The following is a 20,132-nucleotide window of genomic DNA, read 5'->3' as shown; positions in this document are numbered from 1 at the left end:
GAGTTTAGTCAGGGTCATACCGAGCAGCTAACATAGCAGGTACCAGCTAACATGGCAAGTAGCAGTTCTGATGCTGGTCCTCATGAACAGACTCCTAAAGCAATCTTTTTTTTTTTTTTTTTTTTTTTCCCCCTGAGGATACATACTACACTTTTGCAGATGGAGGTTGATTTCTAGAAATCAGAAGTAATTCTCTACAAGGACTAACACTAGCAACACATGTAACTCTATATTGGATGGGTAATCTATATGGAAAATGCAGTGATTTAAGTGAAAGAAGTGATCTACACATGAACTGAAAAAAGCAGTAATAAAATAGATCTTCCAGTGATCACATTCTAGGCTAGTTAGAGCCACTGGAATATGAATCATTTCTGCGTATCTGCTGACAAGTGATCCCTAAGATGAAGAGATTTAAAGAACCAGTTTCTGCTTCAGAAAGAGGTTCTCATAAGCCTAACAGTGGCCTATAAAGCAGGGGAAATCACTAGCTCCAGAAAACTGATTAAGCTACCAGCAAGTAACTCACAAAACTGCAAAAGTAATCATCTTTTGCTATACAGGAATGCAAGAAGCTAGTGATTGCTGCCGGAACTTCAGTCACCAATCCTTAGCATGTGTTAAAGCTGCTGGGAAACAACTCTAATTTACACAACTACTGCAAGCTAATTCACATACATTGGACCACTGATGAACTAGGTACCAGAGCACGGTCTGGCAGTACGTAATCTGATTAACACCTCTGTTCCAACAATCGGAAAATTGACATGTCCTCTTCCCCATCACTGTCAAATCTGGAAAGGTCAGCAGATCTAATTCCACCAGCAGGTAACTGCTTCCTTACTGAAAGTTCCAACCAGACAATTTGTATCAATTCTACCAAGGCAATAAAATACATTACAGTACACTGAAATGCTCCACCTCAATCCGCTGTCAGAGAAACTATAATACATGCCTGTTTATAAAAGATCTGTTTACAATACACAGTAAACCTAAATCAACACTCCTATATTGTAAGAATTTGAACACATTGGAAATTAAAAGAAAAAAAAAGCTGAAACTTTTGTAAATATAAAGATTAACCATTAAGAGCAAGACTGACAAACATATCACTGAATGAATTAATTAAAACTGGGACAAACCCACCAATTTCATCTGATTTACATGATATGAACTCAATTATCCAGGAAGGAAAGAAACAAAAGTGTATTTGTTGTGACTATCTCCAAGTATTTTCATTAGTTCCTATACAGATCAATTAAACTCATGAAGATCACAGCTCTGTTGCCTCTGAACTAGTAGACAGAAAGCAACAGTTAGCACGAAACCGTGCCAGGGAAGCGAGTATTGGAAAATTTGATCCTTATCCCAGAGCAACAGACAGGCATAAAAAAGCTACTGCATGATTTCTGGCTCTGCCACTAAGAATTTGTTTTAGTCTCCTTTGCTTCCTTCTTCTCTTTTCGTGCACATCTTGCCTTCTTAGAGGACAAATTCTTTACAAGATTTTTTAATTTTTATTTGTATAGGCAATGATGAACACTACAATTACACAGTGCTGTAAAATACTAATAATAGTTACAATGGTATCACAAATAAACAAACCCTAAAAGAAGCAACTTTTTAAAGAATGACGTAGGTCAGATTTTCTTAACATATTTAATTTCAATATTATTAAAGCAGTCACTCCAGATCTCCACATTTACAGAATGACATTTTCTACTGCTGTCATCAAAATATTTAAAGCTGCATAATACTTACTGTAAACAACTTTAATATTTAACCAAGGAAGTGGGGCTTCCATGAGTAATCTGGTAATAGCGAGCTCAAACATTACAGTTTTTCCAGAGCCAGTCGGAGCACAAATCACAAAATTCCTATCTGTATAAAGAAGCTAGGAAAGAATTGCAAAGTGGTAAATATAACACAGCTATCCATTGTACCTATTCATACATTCCAAAAGCATTGCCTAGGGCAAAAGGGCACAAGGAAATTATTATTACATAGATATATGTAGTCCTCTAAAAAATTTTGTATTAAATGTGAACTTAAAGCTACAGCACAAGAACAAACACCATCTGCTGCACAACTGCTACAGAAACATAAATAAGATACTGTTCATGTAAGGTTATTGTGTAATGAGGTCTACCATTCTGCGACAAACAAAAAACCCAGTATCTAGCCTTAGATGACATTAATACCGAATCACTGCCAATGTCCAACTTGCAACCAAACATAGGCTCATCAGAGATGTATTTTGTGCTCACATTCGAAGTGCAATTTGTTTTCCTTCTGTAATTCAATCTGCATTCAAAATTCCAACATTGTTGAATATATATCATTTTAATAGAATGTTAAGTTTTCAATAATGATGAAAGTAGGTTTTGTATGACTATGCTTCCTTCCCTGATGTTCTATCCTTCACCATCTTAGAAGTCAGGTATGTCCACGTCAGGTTCCCTCATTTTCCTCTGACCAGGTTGACTCTTCTCTCCTTCCTCTGCAGTGTCACTCACCCACGCTTCCTCCACACAGCATGCTCTGTGCAGCTCCATTTCCTTCCTTCCCTCCCAGCTTCTCATGGATTCTACTATTGTCATTGTTTTTTTCCTTTCCTTCTAGCTGTTAATGCTCTAAAACTATTCTATGACTGTTAGGAGCTCACAAGGACAAACGGGAATCACCTAGTACTTGATTTATAAAAATACCCGTAGCAATGATTCACACTGACAGTACCGCTGAACAGTTGCAGGAGTTACCTGTGTTCTTCATCTACCATTCCCAGTTTTCCAATTCTTACAAAAAATCAATGAAGTATGAATGCTCTATGAATACAAAATTTTCCCTGATTTTTGTTAAATAATCCTTTATAACATTCACTGTGAATCAGCCAGAGAAATTCTAGCAAGCTGAATGCTTACAACTCATTTCATGGAACCAGAGAGTTGCTACCAAGTTCAGTTTTGCAAGCTTAACCAATAAAAACCAACCAAACAAAACCCAAAAAACAAACCCCAAACCAAAACCCAAGACCATTATATTTTTAATATGCCGATTTATCTTAATTTTTTAACAAGGTGTCATGTCTTATACATTAGTGGTAAGTAAACTTTGTCTTTCCTGGTACCTTACAAACAAGTTTAAGTTTAGGAGTACCAATACATGAGCCATTTCCAAAAAAATATTTATTTTGGTTTTTTAACACTATTGCCCTGAGAACTCTGATTTTGCAACTTTCATGAAAGTAAATCTTGCTTACAGCTGTGTTTTTCCATTACTCTAGGAGCAAAGAGTCACACAAGATTATTTTACAGGTCAATATGACATATAACTCTCATCAGAAAATAAACACAAATTTGGAAGTAAGGAAAAATACCCGAAATCTATGTTAAAACTAAAAATGCAAGGAAAAAAGCAACAATACAGCTAGATCTGCACATAATTTAAATACAAGATTATTCTGGTTATATAAGCACCATTCTTAAAACCTTCTCTTTATAAAACTTTAGCTAGTGGATAAGAAACTCAAACAATATTTGCAACATCAAAAGTAACCTAAAAATCATGCTTAGAAACATTTGTGAATGACACTGGCATTTTCCCTAGGGTTGAATAAAAATTTCAAATGCTTATTTGAAAACTGATTGAACCTGTATCTCCTCTCTGCAATATCTATAATACAATCCTTCTCAAATTGGTTGCTTTCAAAATAAGTTTTGGGTTTTAAAGAAAGACTATAGCTTATAAAAAGGGCATGGACAAACATCACTTCTCCAAAAGGACAACCTTCTCTAACGTTCTGCTTTTCTTACTCTTCCTCTGAAAATAATTTAAAAAAAATATTACTAATCTGTATGCATAAATACACACATAATTCATGTCTTCACACATATTTAAAACTGAGAAAAACATTTTTCAAAGTTCTTCTGGTCTCTTCTCCCAGCTAAGCACAACCCTGCTCAACTATTCCAGGAACAGGTTCTACATATATTATAGTTTTTCTAACTCCTTTTAAGTTCTGAATATCAAAGTATCATTTAAATTTATCTACAAAGTACTACTTGCAGCTGCAGTGTTTCATACTTACATCATCCAAAGCTTTAGACTGTGCATAGTTAAAATATGGAAAGTCCTTAAAAATACTTCTAAATTGGGTTGCTTGACAGCATTAAGGAATTGAAAACAACTGAGTGAAAATTATAAAATTTATTTTAGACCTGTAAATGCATCTCTTTCTTGCAATTTAAATGCAAACTTAAAACATATGCAACAATCTTTCACTGATACAGGCTTGTAAAAAAAATATCAAAAAGTAACCTATTAAATGATTTAGTACTTTATTTAGGTTCTTGTTGTGCCATATATTCCACTTCACCAAAAAAAACACTACCTATTTGAGAGGTCTCAGGATTATACCAATAATCAAGAATCTTTCCCTGGCATAGGCTTCGCGGCAGGACATGCAATTATGGAATATGAAACTGCAAGGGACAAAAGCTTTGTTCTACACTGCAAACACGATACAAGAGCAAGCAGAGCACTGCTGTTAGCATATCTACAGTGTCAACGGTTGCATTATATTTGTAATGTAACACAAATTAATTAGCATAATTTTGTCTGTAACAGTAGCAAAGAAATTCACCTACAAACTCTTAGCGCTGACTGGTTTTAAAGATATTTTCAATTGCTAACATTGTGCATTCTTCAGACAACAACATTCATTAAAATATAAGTAAGAAGAAAAAGAGTATTGTTACATTACAAATCCAAATGAGTGAGTTGATCTTTGTCTGGACTTGCATTGAAGCCGCACAAGCAGACTTAACTGTTACCATCCAATCAGGCTGAGGATGCACACACAGTGAGATATAACAGCAAGAGTAACAAGAACAACGAATTGCTGAGGCTTCAGATTGATGTTACATTAAAAGACTAAATAAAGAGGAAAAGAAAAAGGAGTAAAACAAGAAATAAAAGTAGTTAAATATAAACATTAAAAAATGAGTAAAGATAAGCAAGTAATATTAGACTAAAGAAAATAAGGATTTTTTAAAAAAAAGACTTCTCTAAAATTACCTCTCTAAATAAGTGATCTATTTTCAAAATGCAGAACATGGACTATCTGTAATTGGCAACATCAGAACAATTGAGTCCTTACTAATTTTGGAAATTATGACACTTTTTAAAGCTATTCACATGAATTTAAGTTGCCTAAATGTAGACATTTCCTCTTCCTGATATTTAACCTGCCATTTGACAGGTTACTAGAAAGAAAATATTGAAAAGACAATGAAAAAAAAAAGCAAAAAAAGTTTGACAGACATAGATAGATGGTTAATTATGTTACGGGTTAAAGGAGGAAAATTATTGCAAAATCTCCTTAAAGAATAGACATATACTGTATGTACACTACAACATAAATACAGATCTATAAGGAATATGTGAAGTTTATTTTCTCCTGATAAAATGGGATAAAAAGTAAGATTCAGTTTTCCTAATAAGCCTAAATATTAATTCACTTTCCCCTTATTTAAAGTGTATGGGGATATATGCATATGTGTGTCTTTGTATATAAAATCTGGCCTGAAATATATATTATGCAAACTAAAAATTTTACATTTAAAAAAAAAAACAGTTTTGAGGATAAAATTTGAATGTTTGAAATAAGAATAAATTTGCTTAGCAATTAATGATCTGAGTTGTCCTATTTTCATTCTAGCTTTGGCAGTCCAAAGGGTAAACACCTATTCATCATTTGATTCCCAGCATTATGTTACAAATCAAAACTATTACAGTGTAATGCATGAGTTCCTATGGCTACAAATTAAACACTATAATTTTGTAAATGTAAAATTATTGTAATAAAATCAGTAAATCAGATACAGCAAATACAAGGATACGTATTTCTGTAACAGCCCTCAAAATTTCCAACTTTCTTCCTGTAGAGCCTAAAGAAATAAAAGTAGTAAATTTATAAAACCAGATTTGTTTTCAACCAATATCCATGAAAAATATCTTCCTGACCCCAAGCTATGCGTTCTGTGAGGGGCTGCAAAGCTATTAACAAAGTTCATGGTGATACAGAAGGAGGTGACAGGATAGGACAGGGAGGTCACAAGCTCATCATTTGCAAGAACTATCCTGGCCCTTTGCTGAACTCACTCCAATTTAAGGATGTCTTGCAGAGGCTCAAAACTTGATGCAGCACCTAGACATGGTCTCAAAAGTGCCAAGAAGGGATAATCACTTACCTCAACTTCCTGGCTTTGCTCCTGTTAACAAAGCCCAGGATGCTGTTGGCTTTCAATACTGCTGGGGCACACTGCTCGCTCACATTCAACATGCTCTTCGCCAGACCCCAGCCACTTTTCCAGAGAACTGCCCCCAGTCAGTCCATCCCAGGGGAACCCCAGAGGTTCTTCTCCTTCCCTGGGGCAGGACTTTGCATTGGTTCCTGCTGAATTTCATGAGATCCCTGGCAGCCCCCTCCTCCAGGACAGACTCCTGTAGTACTCCATTTGTGGCAGGCATGTGGGCAGAGTATGGGCATTAACCGCCACCCTATGTGCCTGACCATTCAACCATTTTTTTTCCCCATGCAGCTGTCCATCTATTCCTAATGTCCTCCCTTGGCTACAAGCATGTTGTGGAAGACAGTGTTTCTCAACCATTCTATGATTCTATGAAAAGCCTTGCTTTAGTCAAAGTAAACAACATCCACTGCTCTCCCTTCATCCACAAATCTAGTCACTGTTGCTCAGAAGGCAATCAGAATTCCATTCCTGGCCAGCCTCCAAATCCCATCCTAAGACACAGTTCTGCCCTACAATTTTCTGCTAGGACTATTCTTCTATTCTGTATTTGTATAACAGTTAGCCAGGTACACAAGGTACATTCCACAGATGCAATGAGTCCCTGTCCCAAAAAGCTTAAAATCTAGAAAAAACACACACATATTTAAAAACTATTAAAAAACAAAAATAACTTCTAAAACAACTATTTTATCATTTCATCAAAATTCTCACCACTTTCCTCCATTTTCCAGATTTTTCCTGTTTAAAAATCTATTTCTACAAAGATACAAGTATGAGCCACATCACAAATAAACATTCCATTTTCAATTTCTGTTTTCAAATGAAGATAAGACTATTTACCACATGAAGGAACAAGGCTGCTCATTTTCAAATTGTTTAGGGGACTGATTTGAAATGACATTCTCATAAAGGTTTACATGACTTGGCACTTTTGACAATGTGATTCTTTGTCATAAATTCAGCTCATATTAAACAACAATGCAATAAAGTTTCATAGAATTGCAATATCTTCTATCAAGTTTAGCCAATTATCTCACCTTGAGCTGGTGGGAAAACTTTCTCCACTCTACCTCAGATCATGGATATCCATTATTATTATTATTATATACCAAAGACAGACAGTGGACTATTTTTCTTGAAATAGAGTAATAATAATTACCTGTCGTATCCAGAATTTCTGAAGCATTAGAAAATGATTTCATTTTAATTCCATTTTTAGACACAGTATCCCCATCATTTACCCTATGCAGAGTAAAATCTGAGTCTTTACTTATTGGAGCATGATGATTATTTCTCCATACACTTTCATTTCTCATTTCTTTCATGTTTTCACTTGTATTTAAGTAAGTATCAATTTCTTTCACATCTGTAGAACTATCTTTAAATTCTGTATTTTTGTTCATATAACCAGACATTTCAAATAAGCTGCAAAAGATCCAGGATTTTCATTATTGTAATGTTACGCAGTTTCTCTAATATGTGAAAAATATGCCTGCTTCTATTAGAAGCAGAACTAGTAAGATACAATCGTAAGAAAAGTTTGTATCTAACTTTATTTAATATGACACTCTTCTACCTGCAGAAGACTCCTTCCAAGATACATTTTAACTTTACTTTCATTCCAGAAAGAACCTGAAAGAATAAACTGCCTGTCCAGATGGGCTCTGAACGCCAATAGCAGATTAACTGTCAATCTCTGCATAATTAAAAACAGAGAGACATAAAGGTTCTGAGGAATAAGAAGAGCTGGGCATCTCCTTCCAGGCAGCACTGACATCATGTTGAGAACTGCTCAAGATATTCCTGGCTGGCTGACCTCTGCTCTGAAAAGCAAGTGATCTTAGCCCTCTTGCTCCTTACCACATGGATAAAGAACTCAAAATAGTATTTTTAAAAACCTTTGTAATCTAACAATTTCTTTAAAATTAAAGCAGTAAACCTCATCCTTACGTTTCTTGTAAAGAGGCTGAGCTCAGGACACATTTAATTACAGTACTAAAACACTGCCAAAAGGAAACATCTTCTTAAACTAAAAAGAATTCCTGTCTGGAGCCCTGTTAAAGTACCTTCAATTGAAGGATCCCAAACTCTGCATTTAACAAATGTATCTAAAATAATAATATGATTCTGACAGTTGATAAATTATCAGAATTGACTAGACACGTACCTTTTTCTTAATGTTGAATGGACACTCTCATCATCACTGTTTTCTGGAAAATTACTTAATATTTTATTTTGTGAAAAATTTGCAACAGGTTGCTGAGAAAACTGTGTTCCTGTTTTAGATTTATCTTGGTCAGATGAGAGAAACAATGAAACCATTTTCAGACTTTCACGCCGAAAACTAATTTTTTCTCTTTCTCCCACACTTAATTGGAGCACTTCTTTCTTAGAGGCTATGCCAAAATGAACAGGTGCTGGTGATTTATCATTTACTTCCTCAGTGTTACTCTTACATTGTTGTATAAACTTTTGGTGCTTTCTGCCTCCTACATAAACAGTAAATTATTACTTCTATTAAAATTCATATTCCTATTCATAGTCATTTTATTAAATATCTTCACACAGAATAAGCCAAATTCACATGTATTATATGAACTGATATTTCTATCTTATTGCAAGAACTTTAGTGTATATTTTATGACTCATGCTGATGAATGCAATGCATCTGTTGTCAATTACAAAGTTATAAAAATAGGGTCACTTTCTATGCTTCCTATACAAAGCAATGGAGCAAAACTTTTCCTCGGATCTACAAAGTAGTTTGTAAGCTAGAAACTCTACACCCTGTCCCAGAATAAAAGCAGTCTTTTAAAAAAATGACACAATGACCAAGCTTGAAGTTCCTACTACAAACAGCTGTGATATAAACCCTGCAATTTCAACAGTTAAAATTTGTAATGATGTCAGTGACAGGCTGGCTTCATAGTCATTTTGGTTAATTATCACATTTTGCAGGGTTAGTTCTCAGTAGGATTGGTGTCCTGATCTGGCTGACCGTACAAGCATGGCTGTCAGCAAAAGGAAGGCAAAAGTAGAAATAAGCAATTGACTGCAACAAGATTGCAGAACAGCTCTATTCCGCAGCCTATTAATTTCAGTATTATCCATCTAGAAACCTAAAATTACAATGGCCTGTTTGTGACATAAGCCCAACAGTTCTAATTCCACAAACACCAGAAAGCTTATTTAAATGAATAGTTCTTAATGGAATTGCTCTTGCATAAAGTAGAAAAAAAACCCCTTCAGTCTAAACAATAAAATTCCTAAATAGAGAATATCATAAATTGGCACAACAGCTAAAAAATGCAGAAATATAGTTGACAGAGATAAAGCAACCAAATTCTTTAGAATATATTTCCTTAAGGTGATCCTGAATGTTTAGATGGAAGGAATATTCCACTTATAGCAACCAGTGGCCAGACTCAAATTTGGCCTCCTGAATAGGAATTTGAAAAAAGCTCCAAAAGGGAAGAAGAAAGGTACGTTCATATAAACTCTGTTCCTTGGGTGGGAGACAGGTCATCAGATCCATGTGTTGTGTTACGCTCCTACAGCTGCTTCCCACTGTGTTATGATGCTTCATGGAACAATGTGGAGTAACTGAAATTTTGATCAAACTTCTTATCTTGCCCTCTTCTGCACAGTAAACTTGTAGCCTGTATACGCCCAAAGACGACTGCTAATACTCCAGACATATGTAAGAGCATCACTCTCAACTAAAATACGTTCTTTGGCTATATTTGCATACCTGGAGTATTTCATATTTCACAACATTAAAAGAGAGAGGAGGGATTATCTGTCAAGCTAATCATTTGTTAAACCATTCAAAATGAATGTCAAATATTATGGTTTAGTGGGACTTGGCAGGGTTAGGTTTACAGTTGGACTTGATCTTAAAGGTCTTTTCCAAACTAAATGATTCTATGATTCTATTTTCTGATATTTTACCCATATGAGTGTTGGCTGTGTTTTTTTCCAGTTCCCTCTGTAACTCCTCTGCAGCTGGAATTTCAGCAATAGCTGGAGCAGGTGCAATACACCAAATCTTAGGCTCTTCATTTTCCAGATATCTATTTCTAACACACAAATATAAGGTAAAAGCATTCCTTAAGCACTCTCCACAACATCTAGCTCAAAATCAGTAATCATAAATAACCTACTGTTTCTCCTGCTAAAAAAAAATTCATATTCTTTAATTCATGTGATTTTTAATCACAGAAAATTTAAGAGGCAAAACTTCTGCTAACTCGTATTTCTCATAGCCCTAAGATGCACCTGCATCATTCAAACTTCAGCGTGCTTGAAAAAACATTTCAAAGTATGAGTTATGAAACCGGGAATTTCTAGCCCCACATTTCTACTGGTAGACAGAAAAGGAAGTTAAAAAAAAAAAATTCTGCTGTAAAATGATTCAGAGTGTGGAAAAACTTGGAAAACAATTATATATATTTAACAAAAAAGATTTTACCTTTGTCTTGTATCTGGTCTTTCATAAAATAAATTATCCAATGAAAAGCCCATGTCTGCAGAGTTGAACATTTTTAGATCAAACGTGAAGTCTCTTAACCTGCAAAAGGCAGAACAAGGAATTCTGAAAGTGAAATTACTAGAATTTAACCTGTATAAGGAATACAAAGCTTATTAGTTATGTGCCAATACTTCTAGATTTATTTTTTTCTTTTAGAGCTCTTGCCTGCATCCTTAATTCTTCTTCAGAAAGAGAATCCCTCTCCTGATAAAATACGATTCCTATTACTTATGACCAAAAAATCCTGTAGCACAGCACTTTAAAGCACCTTTACATTACTATGATGTGTCAGGAGGGAAAAAGTGGGTAAGAGTGAAGATCCAGATAAAGTTTATGTTAAATTATTTAATTTCTAAGAATAATGCTAAGATTCTTTTACACAACTGAAGACTACATATTTTTTTCTGAGATTGTTTCCATTCTGATGGAAAAATATGATCTGTCTTATGATTGGATTCTGTCAAGTTTTACAAAATAAAATTATTCTATTATCTAAAAAACCCAACAATTATTTTAATTTACAAGCAAATCAGATTTTTTTTTTAAACCTACATGCAAATTGCTTACCTGGATAATTGGACTATGAGCCCAACTCTTTAATGTTGTTAACAGGTTTGTTCTGAAACATCAGGAATAGAGATTATTTCTAAATTATTTATCATATACATCAGTTTTAAAAATACTCCAGTTAATAGAAATACTTTTCATTTAGCACCAACCCTAGGCATTAGACATGTTTTCTTTATGTGTTTGTGTTGAGAAGTTTCACAGCTCTTAATTTTGCTTAAGGACAACTTTAAAAAGCAAAGATCTCACTAAAAGAATAACACAGAAAGGATTTTATGAGTCAAAAATGTTAGATTCACTGAAACAAATGGTAAAATACCAAATCAACTTCAACAGAGTTTGTAAGACTCAGTAAGGACCAAATTTGGTGATAAAATAACAAAGGAAAGCTATTTTCTTTACCTGCATAGATAAACCAAAGGTGATATATTTTTTGTACTCCTGCATCTCATTAGTAACATATGAAAAAAATCTTTTCAAGTGCTTTGCACATAGAATTCAGGTTTACTTAATTACAGTATACTGTCAGCTGTGAATCAAAATTTTAAAAAATATTTTTCTTCCACAGAAGCTGTAAAACTTCAAATATTCCAGAGAAATGTTTCAACTTTAAAACAGAAAACATTTCACAATACTGGCAGAATATAGAGCATAAAATCAAAACTGTCTGTGAACACAGTGAAGAAGATAGGTTTTAGAACTTCAAACAAGAAATCTGTCAATGCTTCTTTTACGCTCACTTTTCAGAGTAAGTCTGCAACACCACTTCAGCCAATTTCTGCCATTTCCCGCCACTTCCCCACTGCCAGGTTTTGCCACTTTTTCTTTCACACTAATAAATCTAGAATTTAGAAATCACGCTAAAAAAATCTAACAAAGCTGGTTAATTTTGCTATCACTGTTTCACATGCTTTTAATGTCAATAATCTAAAGCAGGAGTTCTAAGGCTTCTGCATCAGTAGTGGCAGCAGAAACTATCTGTCAGGAGTACTATCATGTTGTAGCTATTCAAGTAGTAATTATCTGCCTTAAGTGCTTACTCAGCTGAATAACCACCACTCCATCAGCTCCAAGGAGCTGCAAACACTGCACACCAGTAGGAAATGGTTTTCATACCTCAGGCAGAAAATCTTCAATCTATTATTATGCAACTTCTATTTAAATAATTTGGATTTGTGATTTCCGCCCTTGAGCAGTCTTTGTTACTTAATGTCCCAGGCCCCTACTCTCTGTATGCCATTTATTCTTTGACTGGCTCTATTAAGTCCAACTGCTTAATAACGTACAGAAAAATGATAGGATATGCCATTGCACAACACTCCTTTACACAGTTCTGCATTCATCCACCTGCTTGCTGGCTGTCAGCTGCAGCACCCCACTCAAAATCACCAGCCAAGAAAGAGTGAAAAGTCTCTCTGACTGAAGAGGGGAAAAAAAAAGGGGGGGGGGGGGGAACCCATGTCCCTAAGATGGACAGGAATGAAAGAGTCTTTTCAATACTCTCAGTGGTGTTTGATAGCACAGGGAAAATGCACATTCAAGATAGCAGAATGAAATGAGGTATTTGCAGGAGCAGCACAGACCATCGATTCAGACTTTACAAAGAGGTGCTTGCCAACCCCTGTAAGCAAAGACCTCTCGTGTATCTGTTTTAAGAAACAGCTTACTACAAACACTGCATACCACAAGGGGTTTTGCTCTGGTTTTAAGCCCCTTTGCTTTTCACCTCCCTCCTAAAGCCCAATGCTTTCCTCAGACCTCTGTATTTCACCTCAGTGCTCCCTCCAGGGGGCCCAAAGTGAAGGTCGCAACCTTTAAGAGTGCCGACCCGAACAGACTGCTCGCTCCCAGGCGTGGACCGGGTGCCCTGAAGGAGCAAGGGGCATCCCTACCTCACAGCGCTCCTCCCCTGTGCCTGCCAGCCCCTAAGGCCCCCTCGCAGCCGGGCTCCCTCTCCCGCCCTCCTCCCTCGACTGAAGGAGAGCCTGACAGAGTCGCCCCACCTCATCGACAGCGCCTCTCGCCACCTCCGCGCAAAATGGCGGCAACGGAGGGGCCAAGGCAGTGCTACAGCGCCTCGGCAGCGTCCCGCAATCAGTGCCCCCCTCAGCCGGGCCGGCCGAGCGAGCGGGGAGCGGCGGTTGGCACCTGGCCCTTTCCTAGCGCCGCTGCGGGGCAAGGCCGCCCTCCAGAGTTTGCGAAGCCCGCCGGCTCCGGTTTTCTTTCACCGCGGTAGGGTCTACGGACTCCCGCTGGCACGAAATGGAGGGCGCCGGGCCCGCTCAGCCACGGCTGTCTTTGCTCTGAGGCGCGGCCCGGCCGTAACACTTGACAAACCACCTACGCTCACAAATCCTGAAACCAAGGGGAAAGAGGGGAAAGGAAGGGGCTGAAGTCTCCTTAAAACGGTAAAAAAAAAAAAAAAAAAAAAAGTGGAGGGACTCTAGTAGTGCCAGGCTTAGAGCTTGTCCAAACATGGATTTATCAGAAACCACTCTCTGCTGAAAAGTCCTTACTCACTTTTACCCTGGTATAAATTAGAAAAGGCAGCTGATTCCTGCACCATATGACTGTTATCAAAAGGATTCCTACAGGAAGAAGCAAATATGATGAAAATACTGATTCTTAAAATATTTTGTAGTGGATTTCCAAAAACATATTTTTTTTCTTGCTGCTACTGCTGAACTAGAGCAACAGAGCTGCCTCAAACAATTTACAGGAATTGGAACAATATCACATAAAGTACTTGTAAAATGCAGAAGGGGGGAGTTTGGTTGTTTGGTTTTTTCCCCACAGAAATACTGCAACTTACAATTCTGGACTTGCCATTAGAGCATAGCTTTTGAACTAGTAAATTTAGAATAAATTGCAGAACTGTCTCAGACTAAATGTTAAGCTGGTTCAAAGCTTCATGCCATTCAGCAAATACCATAGAGGTAACTACTGTAAATATGTATTTCCTCATACATAAATAGATGAAAAGGAGACAAGATTTTCTCAAATATTGATTTTAACATAAATAATTTTTATTTAATCAACTTTTTTTACTTTCTTGAAAATATTAATTTTTAACTTTCCATTTCAAATTCTTAGACATTGTATGTTTATATAATGTAAGTGTATTCTCTCAGACTGTGCAAGCCCAGGTCAATTAAAAGCGTGCAGTAAAGGTTATGCTCCTTTTTACAATTCTGTGTATATGAGGTCTTTCCTTATTATTTTTTACCTTAAGAAGGCTTGCATCAGAACCGTGTCATATTACAATATTCCAAAATTTACACCACATGTTTAGATGGTTTAATCCACCTCCCCATGTAATTACTGGGCAGCCAGCCAAGGGTGAGAAGCAGTTCATTCCAACTTCCAACATGACAGGATCTTGGCCAGCACAGAATGACAAAAGATTTTATGATGAAGAGCTTAGAATACAATCAGGATTGCTAATGTACCCATTGTCTGAAACTAAATTCTGAAGCCACCAATATTATTCAGTAATTTGAATAAAAGTGGAGAAATGTTTGTGCTTATGAGTATACAATAAGCATTCAATTTGCACTTATAATAAATTCTGAAACCGGAAAGCATTTTTACTTCTTAGTATTAGAGAATGCCTTCTTCGATTCTGGCCTCAGGCAAGTTTCCATCTTAGTTCACAACATCTGCTTTTAGCTGACCAGACTTTAAAGTTTAAAGTGATAATACAAACAGTTCATTTTTTAAAGCTATTTTTTTCTTCGATTCCCTTCCCTAGGTGACATCTCCCTCAATGCACACACAAATCACATAAAATATATAGCAAAGCAGTCTCTCAACTGCACTGAGACAGTTTAATTTTTGATTTTCCCCAAGCCTAACATCTGATCTGCCATATGTTTTGAGTCTTTCCAGCTCATGGAGATCACATACAAAGTCATAAACCTGCATGTTCTGGAACAACACAACTAGAAAATCACAAACACCAGACATTGGTCAGTGATCCATATGATAACAGAATAATACTCATACTTAGTAAATACAAAACTGTTAGAAGATTCAGTTTTCTCCAGAACGTAGAAATTGAACAAATCAGCTACAAACAAATTAAATGCAGAAAAGTATCAAGACATAAGCAGGCTGACAGTCATCAGTGTCTTCTCTCAGTTTCCTTTATTTGGCTTTATCCACAGTTTCAGAGACGTGACAAAACCATTGGTTTCTAATGAGTGCCCTATCTCATAACAGAAATCACTGTGAAGTATTAGGAGGTCTTAAAATCACCGTTGACCCCTGAACTGTATGATTTTTGCCATATGCTTGAGACAGTTGCAATGATTCATTTAGTAAAGAAATTGTAAGAAGAATTTTTTTAAAAAAGTAAATTTGCAGCTGTAACCTTTTCCACTCAAAATTGGGAAATAAAAATATAACAAAAATGAAGCTGCTTAGATAAGGAAAAGGGGAGTTTCTTCCATTTTATCCTGGTGGCTAGCATTTACAAATGTGGGCCTGATGTTGCACCGCCCTTTCAAAAACTTAAAACCGGTGAATAACTTGATTTGTGGCAGCTGAAATTACTCATGTGCATAAGTGTTTGCAAGATTAGGTCTTAAGAGAGCTAAACGCAGCTCCCGCTGGGACCTGGCAATACCGCTCTGCATGTCTGCCGGAGGGGATCTCCCAGACCTGATACAAGGCACTGTTCCCCAGGGCTGCAGCAGGCAGCCTGCTCCTCCCATGCCCCTAACATGCTTCGCCAGGAAGTTTAGCTCTTGAACTTTGGTTTTTATATGGCTGAAGTAAAGTGTATTTAACACTATTTTTTTTTTCCGTGGTGAGGTGGGGAAAACATAGTTTTCTGTATTTTTTTACCTTTGTTTCCTTTTTCAGTTTCTTAGCCATACATTTTTTCTTTTAAGAGATGAACTTCTCCCACTGAGACCCTCAAGCACAGACTAACCACCAAGGACCATTTTCATTATGTATAGTATTAGTATCTTACTTGAAATTAACAAAACAAGCACATTCTACATTCACAACTCCACCCTGAACAAATCTCATCATGTACAAACACATTATTTTATGTCATATACTATTTAGAGACATTAGCAATTTTGCACATGACAAAGGAGATAATATTGAGTATAGATTTCACAGTTCACATAGCAGATACTTTTTAATTTTTATCTATTTAAATCGTAGGGTCAGCTGATAAAATGAGACATAGACAGAAAGAAAGAAAATAGGATTAATGCCATGGTGATATTTCCTCCTTTGGAGTGTACTTCCTAGGAGGCAAGTCATTGCTGCTTCCCTTAAAAGTAAAACAAAGAATATCCCATTGATACAGTGTCCATGGAGTCTGCTTTTGTATAAATGACAAATAAACCTGAAAGTTATATCTGCAACCACTATTTTGGAAAATAATATTTACTTTCATCTTGTCAATTCCAACAATGTACTTCCTTGAAGGGAGGAAGGGAATGGATGCGTTTTAAGCTAGAGCTATTTTGGTGAAGTCAGATCTCAACAGAAGTATAAGGTACAACAAAGTGCTCTTATTTTAATAGCTTTTTGCTCTAAATTATTATGAATCAATGATATTTACTAGTGCACAGTGTCTAACATCTGGATTCCAGATCCTCTGATGGTTCAGTCACTTTGGTAAGCTATCCTGTCAGCATAATTTCTTGCTCTGGATTGGAAACTAATTCTATCATTGAGAAAAATGATTTGGAAACCCCTGAAAAAGAATACATTTGTAGATTTTGTCTTTTCATTAGATAAGCATATTATAAAATCTACAGATTTTTCCTAGAATAATTTTCTCATTTGTAAAAAAAATAGAAACAGTTCTAATAAAAGTTAATGTTGTGAATAGTCCCAGTTCTGTGGTGAGCTTTGTGCGGGAACAGGGAACTTAAGTGATAATGTTTTCTTGTTGCAGTATGAGCCTATTTATTATTTTATCAAACTAGTTCCCTGGAGAAAAGAGTCTTTTTTCTGTGCGTGTTTTGAAGTAATATGCACTGTTTATGAATTTCATTTTGTGTACAGTTTTGGCAATTAAAAAAAATTACTCATAGTAGCCTTCATGTATCACTCTGAATCACTGAATAAATATACGTCCAAAGTGCTCATCTTCCCAATTCTCAGTTCTACAAATATTCCTCAGTAATACTTGCAGACTAGTTGAGTTTGAGTTAGGATTGTAAGTGAAAGCCTGCTATCTTGCTGCTGCTCATTAAACCAGCAAGAAAATACATTATGGAAAGAAAAGGTCCATAGAATAAGTCAGGAAATGTAATTCTCAGGAAAAGGGATGTTTCTCACCTTGGAAAAGCTGCTTATACAGAAATCTTAATATCACTGAGGTATTTGTCCACATTCAAGGGACAGAGAAAGTTTTTGAGTTTTGAAAACATGGGTCTGATAGAAGATGAATGTTTAGAATATATTTTGATTTACATATAGCATTTTTATAGTTATTCACCAAAAGAGTGAATTCACTTACTTTCTTCCTTCTCTGGTTCCATCCTAAGTACTAAACTTGTGTTGATGAAGGTGGAATAAAGCACCTCAGCCATGTATACCGTGTTTAAAGCAGCAGTGTGATCCACATGTGAGGTGAATAGGGTCCAGCCAATATGATTGATGTAGTCAGGGCTAAGACACATATGTACTTGAGATAATTCTGATAATTTTAAACTGTCTTTCCTAGGATGACAGCCTGCTTACTCAGTTATTTCTAATAATCTTCCATACCGTAGCTGTGCATTTTAAGTTAAACATCAACAATATGCCAATTAAATTTCTGCAGACTATATGATCTTAACACCCTACAGATCCTTAGCTTTTTCAAAGTAGGTCCGTGTATACAGATTTTGTTTGATCTCCGGTTCATGTCAACCTGGCTTTGAAACATATCGTAACTAGAAAATATTTCTTTATATGTTACTTACCAGGAATGTGATCTATATTGATAAAGGGGCGGAAAAAGTTCATGCAGTAATCTTTCTTCAGAAATGAAGTTTATTCTCCTTGCATTAAAGTAGAAAGCATACATTCCTCAAAGTTTGTATTTTCTCAAATACTTATGTGTTTTAACTTTTATGATCATAAAGAACATTGCCTTTAGCCTTATGATTTTAAATTTAATTTGATGCTTGATAACATAATAGTATTTACTGATTGCATCACAAAAAGATTAAGTGTAAAGCTGTGTCTCTGGTACACAGCTAACAAAGTGCAATCTAGTCCTCAGCAGAGCTTTAGGGTATTATTGCAGTGGAAGTGATAAACAGTAGGAAGTACAAGTGCAGAAGTATTACATATCCTAGCAGATGATGGAAGGGACATAAGCCAACCCTCCTGAACCCATATCAGATACCGGGAAAATGGTTCTGTTTTACCGCACTTGGACCGCATTGATTTAGGAACTTCACACGATGTGGTCCTGTCGTGGTCTAACTCCAGCCGGCAACTGAACCCTACACAGTTGCTCGCTTGCTCCCGCCATGATGGGATGGGGGAGAGAACTGGAAGGGTAAAAGTGAGAAAATTCATGGGTCAAGATAAAGACAGTTTAATAGGCAAAGCAAAAGCCACACACACAAGCAAAGCAAAACAAGGAATTCATTCACCACTTCCCATCAGCCATCCCCAGGACAGAGGGCTTTTGTGGATTCATTGACCTTTTGGTACAGATATATGCAATTCTGTTGCACAGGTCTTGAAAGCATTTGAACAGCATATTTTTTTCCGATTTATCCAAATTTGTACCTCTAAACTTCGTCAGTGTTGTATTTTTTGACTGAAAATCCTTGTGAAACAAGTATAACTCAAAAGTTGAAAATAGCAAGTGCCTTACATTCTGCAATGCTGTAACTTGTACAGCTGTTAAGCTTTCAGTTGGGGCACTTGAGGCAATTGTACCAGTTCCTGACATGTTATCTTCTGAAAACAAAACCCAAAACAAAACAGAAAGTTACATGAGAAGCAGCAGAATAGAAAGCCTGAGTACACTCACATTTAAGAAATTGTCCATCACCAGATGGGTTTGTTCCAAGCAAATGGCGGACTCCACATTGCAGAGCATGTCAGGAATAGGCATTGTATTAGATTGAACATGTTCTGGGAGACTTCCAAACTAAGAAGTAAAGCTTGGGGACTTGTCACCATCACAAAAACATTTGAGCTCAAAATCCCACTGCACTTTGGCACAAAATGCTGAAGATGGTTTACACAGACTCAACTTATCCTCAAAGAAGCGCAAGTGCTTTGGTGACAGTGGAGAACCTGAGATACCAACATGTTGCAAAGAAAGAGAAAAACTTCTGTCACACAGAATTTTTGATAAAAATGAAAGAGGCAGCAAGGAACACAGTTGAAAAATGCAGTATGTCGACACACTACCAAAAGAAACAGAGTTAGATATGAAACACTTTTATAACAAGCTGACTACTGACAACGACACAGAAAGTGGGTGACAGCATTTCAAAGTCAAGACATTCTACATACTTGTTGATGTGTTTACAACATAGATGAAAGAGCAGTTTCAAGATTTCACAGAGAAATGCAGGCTGACACATTGACGTTGATAAAGTTCTTAAAACATCAACTTATATAAAGCCACAAAGAAAACTTTGTAATTTGCATATTTAGTCCAGCTACTCACTCATCAGCCCTTTCACATATTAATTCAGACCATATAGACTTACTGGTTAATTTTTTGTAAGCCATTC

General features: G+C 36.3%; 1 protein-coding gene across 1 annotated transcript in view; it reads right to left on the bottom strand.

Annotated features, from left to right (window-relative positions):
- HFM1 (helicase for meiosis 1) overlaps positions 1-10,856 on the bottom strand; it is a 41,946-nt gene extending 31,090 nt beyond the window's left edge. Inside the window, 7 exon segments of the mRNA XM_054834431.1 lie at positions 1,762-1,894; positions 4,088-4,158; positions 5,901-5,948; positions 7,474-7,739; positions 8,482-8,803; positions 10,266-10,387; positions 10,786-10,856. Of these exon segments, the coding sequence (XP_054690406.1) occupies positions 1,762-1,894; positions 4,088-4,158; positions 5,901-5,948; positions 7,474-7,739; positions 8,482-8,803; positions 10,266-10,387; positions 10,786-10,856 (1,033 nt within the window).
- Between the last annotated feature and the right edge of the window lie 9,276 nt (positions 10,857-20,132).

The sequence above is a fragment of the Grus americana genome, chromosome 8 (assembly GCF_028858705.1).
Source record: "Grus americana isolate bGruAme1 chromosome 8, bGruAme1.mat, whole genome shotgun sequence".
NCBI classification, from domain to species: Eukaryota; Metazoa; Chordata; class Aves; order Gruiformes; family Gruidae; genus Grus; species Grus americana.
Note: the sequence above shows the minus strand (reverse complement) of the source record. Positions and strands in the feature narration are given on the sequence as shown.